Source organism: Typopeltis vanoorti, chromosome 2 (assembly GCF_054136105.1).
Source record: "Typopeltis vanoorti isolate ZY-2024b chromosome 2, IOZ_Tvanoo_1.0, whole genome shotgun sequence".
Lineage (NCBI taxonomy): Eukaryota > Metazoa > Arthropoda > Arachnida > Uropygi > Thelyphonidae > Typopeltis > Typopeltis vanoorti.
The window spans coordinates 84,646,944-84,670,398 of record NC_143550.1 but is presented as its reverse complement, the minus strand read 5'-3'; the positions used below and the strand labels follow the sequence as shown (position 1 = coordinate 84,670,398).

General features: G+C 35.8%; 1 protein-coding gene across 1 annotated transcript in view; it reads left to right on the top strand.

The window, feature by feature from the left end:
* Nucleotides 1-23,455, top strand: part of LOC150109219 (uncharacterized) — a 672,102-nt gene that overhangs the window by 63,972 nt on the left and 584,675 nt on the right. Inside the window, exons 4-6 of the mRNA XM_090401856.1 lie at nucleotides 1,063-1,120; nucleotides 1,210-1,316; nucleotides 10,477-10,563. Coding sequence (XP_090257982.1) covers nucleotides 1,063-1,120; nucleotides 1,210-1,316; nucleotides 10,477-10,563 — 252 coding nt within the window. The remainder of the gene's footprint in view (nucleotides 1-1,062; nucleotides 1,121-1,209; nucleotides 1,317-10,476; nucleotides 10,564-23,455) is intronic.

Below are 23,455 nucleotides of genomic sequence, written 5' to 3'. Positions count from 1 at the left end.
TTATGCCTGAAGAGAAAAGTTTTTAACCAGTATATTCTTCCTATATTGACATATGGCTGTGAAACATAGACACTAAATGCAAAGGAAATTCAGAACTACACGATTTAGTACGGAAAGAAGTATGCTTGGTATCACAAGACTGGATCACAAAAGGAATATGTGGATAAGAAACCAAACTAAAGTCTCTGACATCATAGGAAGAGTGAAACATCTGAAGTGGCAATGGGCTGGGCATGTTGCTTGAAGACAAGATTAACGATGAACAAAAGAAGTACTATATTGGATTACATGAGAGGAAAAACTACCACAACACCGACCTAATCATGGTGGATTGGAGATATCATCAGATTTGCAGGAGTGACATGGGAAAGGAGAGCCATGGACAGACAGTTTTGGAGTAATTGGAAAGACCTTCATCCAGCAGTGGATCAATACTGGCTGATGATGATATATATATATATATATATATATATATATTATAAATTTTTTTTTGCATTCTTTTTGGGACACCTGTTACAAGCAACAGAGCTTGAGAATGATTCCGGTTGATGAGTTCTATAGAAAAGAGAAAGAGATATACTAGCTTATGATCTGAATTGACTGTTAGCAGAGCAGCATAATTTGAAGTATATTGGGTGCTAAAAATCATTATTGAGGATTGTGGTTGATATATGTAATATTTGAGTAAAGATTGTTGCTGATTCCACTTCCATTCAGGGGGAGTCAGCATATTTATAGCTCACCTTGTGGAAGTGGATAAAGGGAACCAGTTATTATTGTGCTGGATTACCCTAAAACACTAAAATTTTTAGGAAAGAAAGTTGAAAAGTTTTGTTGAAAAAACAAGTGATATGACTTCTAAGTGCACTTATTTAAAGAAACACATTTCAGAATTCTTTATATGTGAGAAAATTTTTAAATATTTTTGCACATATTGTGAAGAATGAGTATTTTCTCTGTTGAAATATTAAATTTTTTTAAAGTAGAATAGACTGTTGTGAAAATCTTGTTTTTACCAAAATGATTTTTTTTTTTCTTTTTTTTTCTTCATATCCATTGTAGACAGAAGTAGAAATGTTAAGAAGCCAGATGAGGGCTTTAGAAGAAGGGAAAGCATTAAGTAAGGTTCATTTTCAAAGATGAATTTTTTTTTTCACTGCTTTGCTTTTATTTTAATCATTATTTATTATAGTTTTCCTATTTTCATAGTGTCGTCGGAAGTTGTGTTACTTCGTCAGCAGCTTGCAGAGAATATGGAAACTAGCAATATCCTCCGGCAAGACAAGGACAAACTTGAGCAGAAAGCAGCCTCTCTGGTAATATATATATATATATATATTTATTTATATATAAATACAGACAACTGAGTCACTTTTTCCTTAACTTATGTCATTATCTAAGAGTTTATTTATTTATTTAATGGCAGTTCCATCCACAAAAAAGGTTTTAATATTGCTAATGCACTATGGTTAAGGTAAGAAATTCCAGAAATCCTACTCTAGAGATCATATGTGGAACTTTGTTTTCCAAGCCACTTCAGCCTCCACTTTTTTTCTGATTATAAAACTAGGACTAAAATATTCCATAATGTACCATTTTTTTTCCTAAATACCACACACATCACAAATGAAATGGATATTAAATGCTTTTTGTTTGTCAATTTCAGTATGTACAAAAAGGTTATGAACCTGTAGTGCATTTAGACTGAGCAAAGGCCCAAATAATCAAGACAAGATTATTTGGGCCCTGATCTAGACACCACAAATGCTAGTTTCAAACTGCTTCCTCATGCCTTCATGAAGTGTGATGAACATTGTCAGGCACCTAAATACTTTTCCACCAACATTCTTGCCAAAATGAGGTTTGAACCATGGCTGTAGGTTTTGGTAAGCAGAGCTGCTGTATACTCCATCAATTAAACTGGCTGGCTTTTTATATATATATAGTTTTTTTTTTCTCCTCTGGTTGACATTGTCATTTGGAACTACAGTGTTATGTTGCTGATCAAAATAATTAGCCTGTGCCAGTAGCAAGTCATGCCTTCTGATCCTTTGTAAAATCCATTGGTCATAATGTTTGTTCATCCGTGCTTCTGCTTCTTTCTCACTCAAATGGAAGCATTGCAACATCACCTGAAGATAAGGCTGATCTCCTGGAACTATTCTTCTCATTTAACTCCTGCAGACATGAAGGCAAATCATCTTCTTTACCCAGAATATTGCATTGCATGCCTCCTGTAGCCTTCTTCCAGAAAGACATCAGAATAATCATGAACAAACTGGAATTTCTGATGGAATCCTACCAGTTGTGCACAAGAGATGTACCCCCCCTCCCCCCGAAGTTACTCCTAATAATAATAATAATAATAATAATCATCGTATGATGATACACAGCCGTGAGTTCCCTTTACGGGAGGGTACAGCACCATCTAGTCCTCCCAAATTTTATCCGGGCTCCAGAACCGGCATAGCTGACGAATCAGATCTGTGGCTGGGTCAGTATTCCTGACTGTAATCTGTGTGTGTTCACTGGACCGGTTTGCCTGCTTGCGGGATGAAAAACCCCAGATAAACTGGTGGGGAAAACCCTGCTGTCTACGCCCAAGACTGGCTAACTTGGCTATGGCTGAGGAAGATCCTTAAGCTCCTCGCATCGTTGATGGGAATCGAACCTAGGACACGCCTTCCGCCATATGGTTACGAAGCGCATAGCCACTAGGCTAACTGCATGGACGAAGTTACTCCTATTCTTCATCTATACACTATATTATACTTAGCTGGCATCCACTTTACAGCATGGAAGCCTATATACATAGTAGTATTTAAAGCAACTATTTTGCTTGTATAACAGTTGGAAAAAATGTACGTAGAGTATTAACAAAATTAAAAAAAGGTATAACATAAAATAAAAATTTAACGAAATTTATTTTTAAGAAAGTTTTGTATAAAATAAAAAATAATTATACAGAAAAACAAATTTTTTCAAATGAACTTAGATATTCTAAACTTACAGTTGAGAGAACTGAGACATCTTAATGTCCTAAACCAATTAATTATTTATGACTTGTTGTGACTCTTTAACAAAACTATGCAAAAAAAAAAAAAGGTTAAAAAAAAATACCATTATCAGATCCTTTTAATCTTCATAAGTCATCTGAATCGGTGTCCGAATCGCCATCACTTTCACTTAAATTAATCACCAAAGGTTCGCATAATTCTTCGATAATTCTGTCTCTGTCCCAATACATATTTTGCAATGAGGTGACATGAGAGCAATATTTTCCCCAGTTTTGAACTGTAATACTTTCAATCGCCTGTTCTGAAAGCTTAAAAAGTTTCGACATATCAACATCTAGGAATCCATGCTCTTTGAGCATCAGTTTAGTTGTGGGTGAGTTTCTTTTGACCGACTTCAGTTTAATTCAATTCAATTTTTTGCATATCTGTGGAATGAGAAATGTTACTTGCAGAGAGCCAATCCATAAGAACTTGCTTTTTATTAGACCAATTTGGAACTTTGTTTAATTGAATGGAGTGATATGAAGCATTATTAATTATAACAACAGTGTTTTTAGGAAGGGTTGTAATCAGTTTTTCTTCTGCCCACTTTTCGAAGATTGTAGAATTCATTTGTCCATGGTAATCTCCAGTAGTTGAATTGACTTTGTATAGTAAGTTTGAATTCGGTAAAAAACCCATTTCTCCACCTGCACACACAATTATTATTATGTGCTGATGAGGCATTTCCAGTTTGTAGCACTCCACATTCTTCTTTAGATTGCCAACATTTTCCAGAAGTTAAATTACTGTCAATCTAAGTATCATCTATATATCAGTCTTTTCTCTTAAACGTCATATTGCTCTCAAATACTGCTTTCTAGATAAAATAATGTCACTTTGCTCCATGATAAGTTTTCTTTTATTTCTGGGACTTTTTGAAACAAAATCCAATTTCATGAAGTATTTTCCTTAAAGTTTCTCTTTTCCAAGAAAAATTAATTTTTTCTTTTAGCACAGGAATCGATTTCGGAACAGTTGGCACTCTTTTCTCGACCACGTAAAATTCTTGTATAGTTCTTCTTATAACGTCTACATCAAAATCATTCAAAGCTATGTTTTCTCTGGCACTTTTTAGGAGATTTAAATTTTATTACCTTCATCTTTTGATTCCCTATGAAAGTTTTAACAGTCAACTCCGTTTTCTAAAAACTTGTAACACTGAGTCAAATAGTTTATGAAATTGATTCAAACAGGCACTGTATGATGCCAATAAACTTCTATGGAGCAGCAGGCGATTGAATTCTTTATTTTTCAATACAAAGTTGTCCAAACAATCTGTCATTAAATGAATGACTTTTGATTTTGTTGACTGTTGTAATTACATAATGTAATGACCTTTGTAGTCAATCACCCAGGTATTTGGCAACTGAATGTTAACAATGAATCACACAGTGTACAGTGAATACATTTGGTACTGCTTCTTTGAAATATGCATTAAAAATGAGATAGCTCCCTACCATCGCTGAAGCACCATCGGTAGCAACTGACAAGATATAATTCAGAGGGATTTCTTTTTCTTTAAGAAACTCTTCCAATGCATGAAATATTGATTCTCCTTTAGTTCAGTTAGCAAATTTTAGTAAATAATAATTCTTGGCAATTTTTTTCTTCTTTTATGTATCGTACATATGCTAACAGTAAGGCTTCATTTCCTGGTAAAGTAGACTCATCAAGTTGTATAGAGAGCTGGGTTGTTTACTCACATAATGAGCCTTCAACATCCTGGGCCATTTCATCATCAATTCATTGCACTGTATTATTGCTCAAAGGAATTTTCTTGATGATATCAGAGGCTGGCTTGTGCAGTACAGTGCATATTACCTCACTAACAGCCGGTAGGATTAGTTCTTCATCAACATTATGCGATTTTCCCGATTTAGCAATCAGTAAGATGATGTTGTAAGAGGCACATAACCCATCACCTAGTTTGGATGCTGCTGAAAACATACCTGCCAATGTCAGTTGTTTCAAAAAATTTTCTTTAAGTGCTTGAAAATACAATAAATCCTTATCTTTTTTTATCAGCATGAATTTTTGTCAAATATTCTTCTAGCCTTGAAGGCCTTATGGATTCATTTGAAAAAACCTTTTGGCAAATCAGGCATATTGGTAATGTTTTGTTTGCAGGTAACTGAATAAAACCATATTTCAAATATTCAATATTATATTGTCCACATTTCTTCTTTGGTTCAGCATGATCAAATTTACAAAATTGCTAGAATGCAATTTCTCACATACCTAAACCAAATTATTTTTACAAGAAAAGGTGTAAAAATACTCATGTGAAACCTGCTGTTTTATTGGAATAACAATAATATGCTTTGTATGTAATCTGTGTAACTAAGGTACCGAAATTTTAATGATAAATGTTTTACAGCACCTAATTTTTTTCCTATATGCTTTCACTGCCCCTGACTTCAATTCATTGTCCCTTTTTGCTTACGAGCCCCCCCCCCGATCATTCCAGTACCACCCACTTTGGGAACCACCGATCTAGATGAATAAATCCCAAATCTGCCTCAACTTGGAATACTCTTCAAACTTTTGATGGTGCACCTAAAAGTTTTATGAAAATTCTTGGTGCTGTTCAAAAGAGGACAGTTTGGCTAATTGATGATCCTCTCCCTTTTATAGAACCTTCAGCTACTTTCTTATAGATAATTTCTACATTGCAGGCATTTCTATGGATTTTATTCAGCAGAATTGTCATCTGTCATGCCCCTCCTTCCCCATTTCAGCCAAACCTACAGTAACATGAGCATCCACTGTCCACATCATTTTACAGTTGAATCACTTCCCTCTAAACTAGCAAATTTCATTTTTCATTCTCTCTACCATAGTTTTGTAGTACAGTCTTCTCCATGAAGTATTCCTCAAACACAGCATTGATTTGCTATAGGCTTTTGTAGCCTCTCTTGCACAGGAGGGATTAAAAAAGAAATTATATGAAGAGTAGATTAGGAAGGTATTTATAGACTAGGAAGGTATGCATTTGATAAGAAAAGGGATAGCACAGTATGAACAGCACTTAGCCAGTCAAGTAAAAAAATAAAAAAACTGAGGATTCTTTTGGTATGTAGCTAATAGAAACTGAATCATATCTGTTGATAGACATAGCTACACAACCACTGCACAAGATAAGTTTGAAGCATTTAGTGACTCTGTCAAAATATTTTTAATGAAAGGAAAAGTCAGAACCTCAGTTTTTTTATTTCCCCACTGGATAAATTTGCTAGGTTCCTGACTTGATTTGTTACTTCGTGCATATCTTCACCAGTAATTATAATTACTGCTTCCCACATGCTTAGTCAACTTCCAAATCAGAATTGCATGAGCAATCTCATGTGTTAGAAACATAATGGGTACCTCATTTATGGGCACCTCAGAGAAGCTTTCACCTAATCCAATTCTACCTTTGGTTAGCTGAGTGGTTGTCATACCTGCTCTCCAGCTAGCAGGTCACAGGTTTGAATCCTGCTGCGGATATGGATGTTTGTGATGGTCTTACCTTGTGCACTGCTATAAACTTTGATGTGGCACAGTATGGCCTTTGCTGTCCTTGCCTGTTAAAACCATAAATCATCATCTTCACCTAATCCAATATTTACCGTGATACCTAAGTATTATTTCACTTTCTCTCTCTCTCTCTCTGCTTAAATTTCCCTATCCCATGAAAACAGGGCAGATGTGATGAACTCTTAATTCTCACAATAGAAAATAAATGCATGATTACAATACAGAGCATGCATTTATGATATTTTTTGTGATGTATGTTGGAGCAGCTATCATAAGTATTTAGTCTCACCATGGAAACAAAAAAAGCATAACAGTATATAATTTCATGGCTACACTTTCCAAATAAACTTTCCAAACCTATCATCTTTCAAACAACAAATGCTTGCATGCACACGCAAATGGATACTAACTCAAAAAACATTCTTTCAAGACGTGTGTACTTTTATCTACAATTTTTCTACAACCTGATCTGATAATGACAGATTTGGAAGATGTGTTAGGTCACACATAATTTTATTTATTTATTTTGTCTATTGAAATGAAACCATCTGCTTACTATAAGCCTGAGGTGAGGAGGAAAATATTTTGTCACCAGATTATCTAATCCTTAAACAACCCATGATATCATACATGAGTTTATAAACTTTCATGGATGAATTATTGTAGTGGAAATTAAGTAAAATTATTAAATCTCAGTAATTGCCTGTAACAGAATGGTGCCTTTCCATATTGATTCCTCCTGATGCATGGTGGAAGGTAAGCTAACCAACTTTTATCCTTTCAGTACTTTAAAGAGTTCATTAAACTTGTGATTAGGCATGCTACTCTGTATAGCTTGTTTATATTAGAATTGATCAAGTCAGACCAATTTTTTCAGAAAATATTATCCAACAAATTGGAATAAATTTGTTTACTGGTTTTATATACAATAAACCATTGCCGAACGTGTGGGTTACGTCATTAATACATTGCGCGCACGGCAAAATCGTGTTCCACAAAGTTAACTTTCTATGGAAAAAAATGTGTTAAGTATAGTTCAAATTAAGAAAGTATGTATGTATAATTTAAACTAATCTAAATATTGTTGTAGTTAAAAGAGAAAAATGAAACAAATGTTAATTGAAAGGATTTTTATTACTGCTTAATAAGTAGCTACATGATACAATTATTTTTTTAAAAAGCTAATGATTTTTGCTTGGGACAATGACTGACGCAACTCTTTAAAAGTTTCGCGGTAAGGAGCGCAGAGTTTTCAATGCCTTTCATAAAGTGTCCTCTTCTTTCTTTTTGGGTCAATCTCCATTGCAAAATCAGACAGTTCCTGTGCCTTTTTTAACAACTCGTTTAACTTCTTGTAAGTTAAAGGTGCTTTATCTTCTTCTTCACTATTGCTGCTTTCAATTGGCTGGTGTTACAAGATCATCCAATTCTTCATTCGTCATTTCTGATCGTCATTCTCGATTAATTCTTTGACTTCTCCTTCTTCCATATCTGAAAATCCTTCACCGTCAATTACTTTTGCAATTTGTACGATTTCTTTGGCTTCATTTTCATTCGATGGAAATCCTTTAAAATTGTTGACAACTTCTGGCCAGAGCCGATGCCAGCAAGCATTCAATGTTGATGAATTCACTTGTTCCCATGCGAGTTTAATAATTTCTATGCAGTGGCTTATGTTGAATCGCTTCCAAAATGTCATTGGCGTGTCGTGCTTTCCTTCGTCTAGTGCTTTCTTTGCAGAGGTGTAAACATGCCTGACATAATAGGCTTTGAATGGTTTTATGATCCCTTGATCCATTGGTTGGATTAAGGAAATGGTGTTAGGTGGGAGGAATAAAACCTCTACATTTGGATGCAATGTTGTGAGGGCTTCAGTATCGTGTCCTGGAGCATTATCAAGAATTTGGAGAACTTTAAAGCACAGGTTTTGCTGTTCTAAGTAATGTTTAACTTCTTTAACGAATGAATTTTCAAGCCAGTTATTAAAGAGGACTTTTGTTACCCAAGATTTTCTATTCCACTTCCACACAACGGGCAATTGCTCAAAATTATTTTCCTGCAGTGCACAAGGCGTTTTAGATCAATAAATGAGCAGAGGCTTGCACTTGAAGCCGCCTGATGCATTTCCACAAAAAAGCAAAGTGTGTATCCTTAAAAGCTTAAAAACGTGGGGCAACCTTTTGTGCCTTTGTGATGTAGGTGTGTTGTCCCATTCGCGTATAAAATAGGCCCGTCTCATCCACATGGAAAACTTGTTGCTGAACATAACCCCCTCTCTTCAATGAATTTCAAAAATTGGGGTTTGAATTTCTCTGCTGCTTCTTTATCTGCAGAGCCAGCTTCTCCCTGAAGCTTTACATTGTGCAAATTAAAATGACACTTCAAGTTTTCAAGCCAACCTTTGCTTGCTTGAAAGTCAATTTTCTCTGATGATTGCCCATCTTTATTTAAAACGAAAGAAAACAAATCTAAAGCTTTGTTTCGAATAGCAACACCATCCACAACTGAGCCTTTTTCGTTTACTTGATTATCAATCCAAGCTATTAATATTTTTTCCATCTTTTCCAATTGCGGAATTCTTCTTGAAACTTGAGCAACTTTTGCTGAAGTATCGCCTGAAGCTTTGACACTAGACCAAATCTTTTCTTCATTCTCCCGTATTGTTCTTATGCTTGATTCATATATAGCTAGTTCTCTTGCAAGCAATGAAACACGTGTACCATTTTTCAACTTATCTAAATTTCAATTTTCTGAGATAATGTCAAAATTTTGCGTTTTTTTGCTGCTTTATCATCTTTATTCTTCCTCTTAGACGTCATATTGAATTTTTGAAATTAAAAGAAATACAATGCAAAAGGAGAAGAGGATAAACACTGATATATATATATACGTGATTACAGCTCTGCTAACGTGAGTGAAATGATCGCAACTCGGCCTGGGTCACTCAGCTAGCAGGCAGCACCAAGCAGGGTTGCCAGCCGACTCTCTGCAGCGTACCGTGTATGAATGAAATTCTAGTGTTGGACAAATTAAATGGAAACAATTAAGATAACGCATATGTGCAAAATCGCGTTCTGCAAATCCGTGCTCAGCAAGGGTTTACTGTACTTATATAAACTCATACTGATTATTTCTGAATTTTAAGCACCAGTATAGGTCTAATCAGAAAATTTGACTGTTTTTCTGATAAACCATACCTAATCTAGTGTGTAGTAAAAGTAGAGTTCTGTAAGGACAAACTACTATATGATATCATAAGATTATAATTTTGATACGGTAAGTCTCATGTTGTTATATTTATATATAACAACATTTATTATATATTTATTATATTGTTTAAGTTGCATGTGGTTCTGTTGAAATTCATCATGCTTTCTAATTGCTTAGAATCAGGCACTATATTTGTGTGTGTGTGCTTACATGCTGACCCCCCCCCCCCACACACACACAAGGTCCATGTGATGCATAAACAGAACAGCATCATCTCTTTGGTATTTGATATGCTTTGGAGTGCAGCAACTGATGAATCCTTCTAAAGAAGAGTATCATAAGTTGTTGAAACAGAAGTGTGTTGAGATCCTTAACCAGATTATCAGAATGATTGATACACTTACATGTAGCCAGGTAATGAAACAAGGGAGCTGCATTTGAAAGGTGCTTTCAGCAGTATTTGATTAACAGGATTATAGAACATGGGGATACATGAAAATAGTTTACTTGGAAAGGATAGCATTGCATATGACATGACTAGATATAACTTATCTTGTACTTTCTAAGTACAGCATATGTTCATATTTCATGATTTCATTATTCCTCTGTTCATGATACTTTATATCAGACTCAAAAATCTTGTCACTGTAAATCTTCTATTTACCACGTATATTAATTTTTATTTCCTTAGGCAGGTGAACTTGCAGATCTCAAAGCAGTATTTGATGAAGTACATACAAAGAAAGTTACATTGGAATCAGAGCTTCGGATGTTAGAAGTAAGAATATCTGAAATTATTATTTTATTAAAGCTTGTTCATTAGCTGTTAATAATGATTTACATCATATTTTTTTTAATCTTCTTTCATGGATTAACTGTATTCTTGTTCTGACTTCAGAATTCACCCTTCCTGGAAAAATCTAGATTCAACTCCCATCTCAGATGTGAAGTACTTTTATAGTCTTTTCAGCTGGAAAATTAATCAGTCTCGTATGCTAATGGTAAGCCCCCTTTCCCACTATCATCTGGGAAGTGGTTTTTCATCTACAATACAGGCAGGCTGGCCAGAAAACATAATTAATACACACATACACCAGTCTCAACTTAGTACTTTTGGTTTTAATTTCAAACAACCTAATTCTTTCATGGTGTTGTTTTCCAATGATAGCATAGAACTTCTTTTGGTAATCATTCTTCTGATGATTGTAATGATTTTCCCATTTTTCTCTGTATTTTGCTGTTTAATCAGTTAGGTGTCCATATTATAACTTTTTCCGATATTATTATATGATACCTCTTTAAAGTCTTAGGACTTGTCAACAGAAGCTTGTCTGCATTATGCAATCCAGCCCCAAATGCATTTTTTTCCTGTTAATTACATGAATTCTCTGGTCAGTTTACACCTAATACAATAGTAAAAAAAAACCTGAGTTTTTTTGAGAGAAAGTAACTCTGCTACCTCCATATTGCTATCAGTTGAAAAAACATATATAAAGATTCTTTGCTATGACAGAAATCAAACTCGCATCTTTTCCAGCCATTGCTGCCTTGGGAATTTAATTTCTGCAGTTTCTATTTGATTTGTTTTATGTGATGCTCACAAAAGGTTGTAAACCTCTAGTACATTAATACCATGGGTGGGGTAAGATTTTTTTTGTTTTTATCATCATCAATTTCCTGTTATGTATCCTCAAGGGATGTTCAGGCTACTATGACAGCACTACGTTAATAAGTTTATATTATCAATAATCTGCTGTTGAACAGTTTTCCTCCAAATTGGTTTATTACTTTTGAGCACTCCAGTATTGTTGCATCTAGCATTTCATTCTTCTAACACACTTCTGACTGAATCAATCCACTTAGACCTCTGTCTTCCTGTGGGTCTTTTTCTGCCATCTCGGGATCAAACACCTGTTTTGCTAAATATCCTCTGCCATTTTGTTTAAGTGACCTTACCACACATTCCTGAATACAAGCAATGTTAAGTTCCTTCCTTATGTCTTCATTTTTAATATGATTCTGCTAATGATTCCACTTGTTCACTTTCCCTAATCTTTTTCAGAATATCATGTTTGTTTCCAAATATAATTTGCATCTTCACTAAAAACTGTGCATAAATAGCTGTAATGTTTTACTTGTTCTGCAGGCTCTCCATCAGAATACAGCTGAAGTTTTTTGTGTTCCTGTCTATTTTCATAGTCTTGGTATTTTTATTGCTGATTTTCATGCTAATGTTACAATCTATTACAGCTGTTACTCAATTCAGTTAAAAAAACACCCTGGAGATTTGCAGTGCATATTGTTTAGTAGTACATCATCTATTAAAAGAGCTAAGTTTGATGTCTCCATTTCCAATATCAGTTTTAATGCCACTTTCCTTCATAATGTGATCCATATAGATCAGTGGTTCTTAACCTTTTTTGCCAGGTGCTCCCCCCCTTTCAACTATTTGTATGTCCTGGTGACCCATACTCAGTTTTACACTAGGTTAATGACTCAATAAGATAATTATAATATATTATTTAATAGGCAAGCCTAAATTACCATCAATATATTTGAACTGACGGTTAATTAAAAATTAATGACTGATACAAATTAATTTTTACTCAGAAAAGATGTAATCTAACTGCATTTAATAAGCCAAACATTAATGGCTACCTTGAGTCTGATGAAATCCTGCTAATTTTTCAATATGAGGTTCAATATTTGACAAACGAATTCTCAAGTCTCCGCTTTCACTTATTTGCAATCTATTTCGCTGCTTATCTAACAATTGAATCCTTTCTCGACCAAGTATAAAGAAGGAAAAACAATGAACAGTAATTTTATTTCTTGCCCAAGCTGAGGATACTTGCATTACGTTTGGCCAGAATCTTTCATACCCGTGCGGTTGAAATTGCATTTGAACTTCAAAATCAGTTTTTAAGTCAGTAAATTCTTCACACAAATTTGAATGAAAAGAAGTGGCCTCAGCAAGAAATGGATTTATGACCCAATCGGATATTTTAAGGTCATCAAAGTCTTGAAATCTAATCAAGTCTTTTTTCAGTGTCAGAAGATGGGAATAATAACAATCCAAATTTGTGAACTTTTATTGTTAAAAGACCATAAGATTTAATGATTAAAAATACAAAGAGCCAACAAGTTTCACTAGCCACTGTCTAGCATTTTCAAGGCCGTACTGGTGTGAAAACAAATGCATCAAGTTACATGAAAACATACACTTTAGTAACTGCTAGGCTGTTACATTTGATAATTCGTGTTTGATGGCATGCATGCGTTCGAATGCTTCAGTCAGAATCTGGTACATGACCACGTGTTGTATAGTTTTTCGCATATTGTAGTTCTGTTAAGCTGAGAGAATTGATGAGATATTTCCATATGTCTTTAAGAATAGCACCTTGATTTCTATTTAAATTATTGCCTGTGCATAGCACCACTGCTGCTTCTTTGAAAGTTCTGTGTCTGTAGTCATTCTCGATGTAAAGCATAGAACTGTTTTTCCAATCTATAACATGATTTGATGTTGAGAAATGATAAGCTAAACCAGATGTGATGATTCTATATCCTCCACATGTTCCTTCTGTCTTATTTCAAAACTTCTAGAGGTATATCCAATGTACGAAAAGCCACACATGCATGAAATTTCATATACTCCAAGAAATTTGAAGAAAGGTACCTCATCTTTGGGTGATCTTAAGACTAGTCTGATCATGGTAGTTGGTTTAAAAACCACTCTGATGTTATGAGCTTTTAACATTCTCGCCAAATTTGTGGAAACTGAATTAATATATGGAATGACAGCTGTGGACACATGTTGGGACTACGTTCCATGTTGTTGGAGGTTGTCTTTAAAAACCAATTTGTTTATAATGTTAGAAGGGTATCCATTCAGAGATAGAGTGTTAGCTATTTGTAACAGTTCTCTCTGTACATCTATTTCTTTCGAAATAGACCGTAAGGCTCTGTTACAGAGCATATGAATGATGCTGTGTTTTTGTGATGTATGATGGCTAGACGAATAATGTAGATATCTACCTGTATCTGTGGATTTCTTGTAAATGGACAGTTGGACATTGTTATCTTCTCTCCTCGCTATGTAGTGAGGAGAGAAGATAACAATCTCCTTATTATGTAGCGAGTTGATTTTGTTAAGAAACAAGAGAAGGTTTTCCTTATGGAATTCCATACATGTGTGGCTTTTCTTACATTGGACAGACCTTTAGAAGTTTTGAAATAAGACAGAAGGAACATGTGGGGGATGTCAATCACGATAGAATCATCACATCTGGTTTAGCTCATCATTTCTCAACATCAAATCATGTTATAGATTGGAAAAACATGTTCTATGCCTAACATCGAGAATGACCACAGACACAGAACTTTCAAAGAAGCAGCAGTGGTGCTATGCACAGGCAATAATTTAAATAGAAATCAAGGTGCTATTCTTAAAGGCATATGGAAATATCTCATCAATTCTCTCAGCTTAACAGAACTACAATATGCGAAAAACTACACACCACATGGTCATGTACCGGATTCTGACTGAAGCATTTGAACACATGCACACCATCAAACACGAATTTTCAAATGTGATGGCCTAGCAGTTACTAAAGTGTATGTTTTCATGTAACTTGATGCATTTGTTTTCACACCAGTACAGCCTTGAAAATGCTAGACAGTGGCTAGCGAAACTTGTTGGCTCTTTGTATTTTTAATTATTAAATCTTATGGTGTTTTAACAATAAAAGTTCTTAGTTTTAATACATTAGACCAAATATGAACAATTTAAATCCAAATCTGTATCTAATATTAAATCATCATATATTATTTGTAGACTTGGGAACTGCAGAAAATCTCGTCTTGTAATGCTCTGTTTGTAGGATGTTAATTTGCTGATAAAAGCATTTATAATTCCCTTTGCTTTAATAAGATTCATGTTGCTTCCCTTCAATTTCATGTTAACCTCATTTAGTTTGGTGAAAATATCGGAAGATAGGTGTCGCACTGATATCATTGTCGGCTTGTCGAGAGCTCCTGAAAAGATTAGTAATATTTTGTGTTATCATTGGCAATTTTACTAGAATTTTATGTAGTATTGTTTGCTCTTTGTTTCTTGGTGTGTCTGTGCAATTTTTTTGTGTTTTCTGTGTTATTTTAATTATTATTTTTAAGATAAGATAGCGTACATATGGCACCAATAAAAAATAAAAAATGGCAGCCAGGTCGCCATGTTTGTTTAAGAGTTTTGATGTAAACGAGATTATGCAATGTGCTGTGAGATGTATGCTTTGCAAAGAGCGGTGGGAGTCTGCTTAGATGGTGATAGTGGAGTTAATATGTGCAGAAAGTGTAAGGAGAATGAGGATCTCAAGCGTGTTTCGGGTGGCGAGAGTGATATCGTTAACAATAGTCAGAATGAAATAAATAAATAAATAAATGTCAGAATTGCGAGGTAGTGCCAGATAGGTGTGAGAACGTCGTTGAAAGTGTAAATGAAGGTAGAAATACAGAACGAATGGATGATTTGATTGATTATGAAAATGGTGAGATAAATGAGAGTAGTGAAATCGCAAGGTTGAGTGGAGCGATACACAGATCAAAAAGGCAACTGGAGCGTATGGAAAAATGTGTGCTGAACGTACCGACTAATAAAAGGCGAAAGTCTATTACGAAAAATAATAGAATGTTCGTAAACGTCAATAAAATGAAGGAGCAAGTGCTGTATGAGGATTCGCTATTAAGAGGTGTGATAGTTGAGAGTTTGACGAAATCGTACCAGCCGAGTGCGAACATAAAGGACGTCAGCGAATCTATTCGAGTGCAAAAACAGAGGGTGAAAGAGATGATAATTGTGGCAGGAAGAAATGATTTGAAAGAAGACAAAATGGAAATGATAGAGGATGTGAGAGAATTACTTGAGGTAGCAAAAGAGAAGAGTGAGAGAGTTAGGATGGTGAGAATTTTACCGCAGTATGACAGTGAAGTGTTTAGAAGGAGGGCCATAATTGCCAATGACTTTATGCGTGGGTTATGCATGGAGAGTGGTGTGGAATTTGTGGATGTGTGAAGTGAGTTCGATGGGCGAAAGGATTTATATAAGATGGATGGGTTACATTTGAATGGAGTTGGTGTATGGAGGCTTGAAAAAGTGTAGATGAATGATGTGGAAATGGATGTACAGACTCAGGGAAACTAGATTTATTAAGGGGGGGTGGGTAGATATGCAGACTTTAGGGAGGCAGTTGAGTGTGTGAATGAGTATAATATGCCCGAGCGAGTACGAAGGACAACAAATCAGAATGGGATAGTTAGTATAAGGCATCAAAGTAGGGATGGACTAATGGGCTTCTGCAATTCATGTACACTAATGCCAGGAGTATTAGGAACAAGAAGGAAGAGTTTTTGGCCTTGGTTGGCACTTCCAGGCCACAGGTTGTTGGTATTAGTGAAACATGGCTGACAGAAGATGATAAAGCTAGTGGGATTGAATGCGACCGGTATAGCATGTTCAGGAGTGACAAGGAGAATAAAAAGGGGGGGAGGAGTGTTATTGATGACAGCTGATGAGTTGCAGCCAAGGCATATAGAAGTTGAATTGCTGGATAGAGAAAAGAGCACATTTGAGGCTGTTTGGTGTGGGATAGAATCTAGCAGAACAAAATATACAATTGGGTGCTGCTATAGACCAGGTGATGGAATAGATGGTGGGGATAGTATGCATAGGCAATTGAAGAAATGAGTGGAAGGAGGGTAATTATTATGGGTGATTTCAATTATAGTAACATTGACTGGAAAGAGGAGAGGGCACATGGGAGGAAGGAATTGGATTTTATGCAGTTATTAAGTGACAACTATCTGTAACAGCATGTAGTGGAAAATACTAGGGGGCAGAGAGTGCTTGACCTAGTAATTGCAACTGAGAATGTGGCTGTAATGAACATGACCATGTTGCCACCAATTGGTGAGAGTGACCATAAGGTCATGACTTGGGAGGTGGCTAAAGGGGTGGAATTTACAATTAAGACAGGGTACATGTGGAATTACTGGGCTGGAAAGTATGACAAGCTTAGGAGTGTGATTAGCTCAGTGCCATGGCATGTAAAACTGCAAGGGCTGGATGTTGATAGTGTATGAGAGGTGGTTAAGAAGTGTTTGCAGAAGATAATGGTTGACTGTATACCAAGAGTCCGAATAATAAATCAAGTAGGGGTTAGATGGATGAATAACACTATTAAGCTTGAGCTGCAAAAAAAGAAACAATTGTGGAGGGAATTTAAGGAGAAAGGTGACCAGCAGGTGCAGGAACAGTATAAAGCTTAGACCAGGATGGTAACAAGGGTGGTAAGAAAAGCAAAAGCAAAAGAAAATTGGCCATGCAGGCTAAAGAGAGAATCCCAAACAGTTTTTTCAATATTTTCAATATGCTCATGGCAGAATGATTTTAAAAAAATGCTGAGGTTAGGGAGGTAACCGAATCAGTCAATATAGTGGAATTACTGAGCGAGCACTTTGCAAGAATATATCATCCAGGTGGTGACATTGCAGGAATGGAAGAACCAACAGCTTATAATGGAATTGTGATGAATGAAGTAGAGGTAACTAGTCTATTATAGAACCTCAATGTCAATACATCTGTGGGATTGGATGGTATACCAGCTCGTGTCGTACGTGAAGCGGCTAAAGAATTGTCAGTGCCCTTGACCATTTTGTTTAATTTGAGCCTCGGATCTGGGTCAGTCCCAAGGGAGTGGAATGAGGGGAAAATAGTTCCACTGCATAAAGGTGGTTCCAAGGCTGCTGTTGAAAATTACCGGTCAATCAGCATAACAGGAATCATTATCATGGTTCTTGGAGAAAATAGTCAAGAGGAAAATACAAGATTGGATAGATGAAAATGGGATACTGTATCGGGGACAGCATGGTTTTGTGAAGGGTAGGTCATGCCTCAGTAACTTGCTCACGTATTATAACACAGTGACGGCTAAACTGGATAAGGGTAATGGGCGTACAGTGATTCTACTGGACCTTGCTAAGGCCTTTGACAGGATACCACATAGAATTCTAATCAGTAAATTGCAGCATATGGGGATGGATATAGGGTTGGTGAGATATATAGGAGGGTGGGTGACGGAGAGATATCAGAGAGTGGTTTATTCAGGAGTAGAGTCCACAAGACGGCCTGTGACTAGTGGTGTGCCACAAGGATCTGTTCTTGGACCTCTACTGTTTAATTTGTTCATTAATGATATAGGAAAGGATCTGAGAGGAACAGTTCATTTGTTTGTGGATGATGCAAAGTTGGGTAGGGCAATAGTGAATGCAGATGATGTCAAAATTTCGCAAGATGATTTGGATAGATTGGAGGTCTGGGCTAAGGAGAATGGATGTCAATTTAATGTGGCAAAATGTATGGTTATGCATTTCGGGGTGAAAAGATTAGCAGCAGTTTACTACATTGGTGGAACTGTACTCCAGGAAATTGATGAGGTATTAGAGTTAGGAGTGTTGGTGGATAAGGAGTTAAAGTTTAGGGGGCACATTGGAAAATTGGCCAAATCAGCTCATCAAATCACTTGGTTGCTGAAGAATACGTTGACAAGCAGGTTATTGTTCCTCTGTATCGAGCCTTGATAAGACCCCATCTCGATTACTGTGCCCAGATTTGGTCACCTAGGTTTCTTCTTGATGGGGAGGAGGTTGAGAGGATCCAAAGGCGAGTGACCAAGATGATAGCAGGTCTGTGGAATGAACCTTATGAGAATAGGTTGAGGATTTGTGGGTTGCAAAAATTGGTTGATAGGTGGAGGAGGGGAGATATGATTGAGACATTCAAAAGGTTTCTATAAAATTAATTCAGAAGATATTTTTGAGAACAGGGCTGGTTGTGGGAGGACATCCATGGAAACTGGGCAAAAGTGTGGTTAGTAAGGGTGTTAGAGCTGGGTTCTTTATTTTAGAGTGGTGAATGAGTGGAATGGGCTGCCAGAGTCTGTGGTGGATGCTGTGACAGTGAATGAGTTTAAGGCGAGGTATGATAGATACTGTATGAATGTCGAATAGTTGTGATGAATATGATTTGGGGCCTCCCTCGATGAGTCTAAGGACTCCTTGGAGTTTCCCATAATAATAATAATAATAATATGAGGGTGGTCTGAAAAGTGCTCTGCCTCAACCATAGATGGCAACACTATCAGCAAGAGATTTTTTTTTCCTAAGTTGGTACATCTGTCATAAGCATCCATGTGAAATTGCAAGTCATTCTATCAAGTAGTTTTATACAGCTGTCTGAAGCAACAGTGTCGTCTGTATCCCTTCGAACTGATAAAATTGAGTATTGGGCAGTTATAAAATTCTTTGTAAAAGAAGTTTAACACCAAAAGAAATTCATTCAAAGTTCATAAAAGTTTATGGGGGCACTCTTCTCCTTCGTTTTCGACAATTAAGAAATGGCTGCCAAGTTTAGACGTGGCCCTACCAGCCTTGAAGATGATCCACATGAAGGATGTCCAAAAAGTGTAACAATACCAGAAATCATTGATCAAGTGAGCGATATGGTATTGGATGACTGGCGAGTCAAAGTGTGTGAAATTGCTGAGACTATAGGCATTTGAAAAGAACGTGTACGATATTTTGCATGAAGAATTGCAAATGAAAAAGCTTTGAGCAAGATGGGTGCTGCCCTTGCTCACAGCAGATCAAAAACGCACTTTCATGAAATCTCTGAACAGTTCTTGGAGCTAACTGGTAATTAATTTACGGAATTAACAACGCATATAAAGTAAATTAATTAAAGATAACTTTAATGAATCACTTCTATATTTCGACAATGTCACATTGTCATCGTCAGGAACATAAAGATATGGTATGTGCACTACAGGAACTAACAAAGCAAATGAGGCAGAAATTAAGACACTAATTTTGTTCCTAAAGTCCTAATGGTGCCCTCTTGCGGGCTAATTTGGTAGTCTTGGCCGTTGGGCTGAAGTTCTCATAATGAAAGTCTCCCAAATTTGGGGCAGTTTCATGCACCCAAATTTGTTGAGATTAGGAACGTTTTTTAGAGCTGCTGAAGATTCTTTGAATAATCTTTCGTATTTAAACTTGCTGCGATGGATTATTTTTGTCTTCTTCCAACGAATTTTATGGTGGGTATCTAAGGCATGGTCTGCCAGCCCAGAGCGGCTGTACTGGTGAAACCGGATGTAGTCTTGGTGTTCTGAAATCCTGATATTTGTTGTTCTGCCTGTTTGGCCAAAGTAGGACAATTTGCAGCTGCAAGGGACCTGGTATACACCAGGTAGGTCTAGGGGAAGTGGTTGGTCTTTGGTAGAGCGGATAAGAGATGCCAACTTTTTATATGGTCTGTAACAGGAAGTAAGGTCATATTTCTTGAGGATATTAGTTATTTTTTCAGAGGTGCCCTGGATGTAGGGGATAGTGATAGACTTGGTGTAGTCTTTATTGTTGAGGGGGGGAGGGGGGTTGTGGTTTTCAGGTTTTAGTATTTTTTGGATTTTATTGGGGTTATAGCCATTGGCTAAGAAAGTGTTGAGGATGTGGTTTAGTTCTATAGTCAGGGCCTTGTCATCTGAGCAGATTAATTTTGCCCTGTTATATAGTGTTTTTATCACCCCATATTGTTGTGAGGGGGGGGGATTGCTGGTGAATGTACCTGAAGATGACAATGTGACATTGTCGAAATATAGAAGTGATTCATTAAAGTTATCTTTAATATATTTACTTTATATGCGTTGTTAATTCCGTAAATTAATTACCAGTTATGTCTAACCAACGTATAAGTCTTACCACTAGTTCTTGGAGCGTTTTAACAAGAATAAAACTGATTTTGTGCGTTGATTTTTTTACTATGGATGAGACTTGGATTCACCATTACACACCAGAATCCAAACAGCAGTCAAAACAGTAGACAGAACCCGGTTGTTCAGCGCCAAAAAAGAAAAGTTGGTTCCATCATCAGGGAAGGTCATGGCATCGGTGTTTTGGGATGCTAAAGGCATTTTTTTTATTGATTATCTTGGAAAGCATAAAACAATAACCACGGAATATTATTCTGACCAGACTAGACGAAAAAATTTGTGAGAAAAGACCCAGTTTGTAATAGAAAAATATCATCTTACATCAGGACAATGCACCTGCCCACAAAGGTGTTGTAACAGTGGGAAAATTAAGAGATTGGCACTATGAATTGTTGAAACATCCACCCTATTCCCCAGATTTGGCTCCCTCTGACTTCTATCTCTTCCCAAAACTAAAACTCTTCCTCGCTAGTCAGCTTTTTTCTTCGAATCAAGAGGTGGTTGCAGCTGTAGTGGGGTATTTTGCAGATCTTACTTAGAACCACTACAGGGACAGGATAATGGCGCTGGAGCTTCACTGGAATAAATGTATTAGTCTTAAGGGAGATTATGTTGAAAAATAAAAATAATTTTGAAATTATAAATTCATTTTTAAATTAACAATGAGTTAGGCTGAGAACTTTTCAGACCACCCTCGTATATTCAATGTCAACCTTTTCCTTTTTTAGACCATTACATATGTTCTCATCACGCGAATTAAGAAATTCCAAAATAGTTTCGTAGTTTCCATGTGAGAGTCCTCTAACTTCAGTGTTAAGCAAAATATGCTCAAATTCTTCTTCATTTTCATGCCAAAGTTCCCGAAAAATACAGATATTCAATTTTATTTTATTCTTATATTCTGGGCTTTTATTTTATTCACTGCTTTAATAACATCATCCCAAGTCTTGTGTAGTCTACTGGTAAGTGCTGTCTATGAAGAATGCAGTGAATTGTAAAGATATTTGGAATTGCTTCTTTTAAATGTGCTATAAATCCATGGTGACGACCAATCATAAAGTCTTTAACAACCTTGAAAATTGTAGAACCTTTCATGCCAACTTTCAGATATTCAGCAGATCAAAACCCTTCAATAATTTGTTCATAATGTATGCAAGTCATTAACAAAATTTCGTTGTCATGTTAAGTTGTGTCATCGAGTTTCAAAGAAAATTCTATGGTTTTTTAAAATCTTTCCAAAGTTTTTTTTCAATGTCCTTTGCATTTCATCAATTGTTGTTGATATTGAACTATTGCTGAGAGGTATTGACGATGTCATATTACTTTTACCTGAGCCAATCATCGAATCTGTAACTTCATTTATAGCCTGTAAGATGAGAGTTTCACCAATGGTATGTGGCTTTCCGCATTTTGCAGTTAATTTTGAAAGTTTGCAAAACACAAGTCCCTTCTCTTGTTGGTTACTTTGATTTGCAACGAACCCTTTAAGTACAGGACGATTTTTAAATTTAGTCTTTAATTTGTGAAAGTACTCTACATCCATTTTTGCTTAATTTGGATACTATTTTCTTAAATGCTCAATCATTCTTGAAGGCGTCATTCCTTCGTTTGAGAAAATTTTTTCACATATTAAGCACATTGATAACTGCTCAATTTTTATAGATGGAATAACTTCATATTTTAAATATTCACTTGAATATTAACAACACTTTCTTTTTTCATTCATTTTTAGCAGAATCCACATGGGCTACAGTGCTATACAATATCAGTGAAGTGTGCCACACGATTCCACGGGCTAGATTTAATCTTCAAACCAGGATAGATGTTAGGAAAAGTAGCAGATGAAGCTTATAAAAATAGTACATTCTGCTAAAAAATAGCCCGAATTAATTATTTTGAATGTAGAAAATTCAGACCAAAAAGTAGGCTCAATTACATAACTTTCAATGTAAAAATTCTAAAAAATAAGAAGCAAATAAATTTGAACAGTGTTGCCAGACATACAATATCCTGAACAGTTTTGCCAAACATACAGTATAAATAGGGCTGCTAGATTAAATACGGAATTTTTGCATTTATTATATTAGTAGTATTATAATGCTTACCCCCACCACCCGAGTGTTCACAGCGCTCCCAGGGGGTGCTACCGTCCAGGTTAAGAACCACTGATATAGATGATAAATAAGAGTAGAGATAATGTGCATCCTTGTCTTACACCTGATTTTACATCAAACTGTCTTCTGTATTTCCTTCAATTCTAACTGCTGACTTACATCTTAAACTACAGATTGTTCTGTTTACCCCATATAACGAATTCTGTTTTTATTAATATTATATATATTTCTTGTATTTTTTATTTATTTTTTACATAATCTGTAAACACTTCCCTAGAGACCAAATGTGGAACTGTTTCAAGCTACAAGCCTCCAATAAGTAGGCTGATAATCCCTTACCTTGCAGTGAAATTCATCTTCTGCTTAAGACAATCACAATCATCCATGTTTGTGGTGGGATTTGAATCAATTTAGCTTCATTGGTGAATAAATACACTGACTACTCTGCCAATTAGCGACTGGTATAATTAAGATTTGATCAAGATTTATTTTAAGTTTATTCTATCTTTTTGATCCATACATTAACACTTTGAGTAGGTCTAGGTGTTAATGTAGATGTATTTCTACATTCAATTATGTATGTAGAAATACATCTAGGTGTTTTTGGTTTTAGCTGTTAAAGTTCTTAACACACCTTCATGTCATGCACATGTTCCTGAATTTGTTCATTTTTTTGTCTGTATCACTTTAATTAGTAAATGTACATTTACATCCTAAATAATGTGTAGAAAGGTTT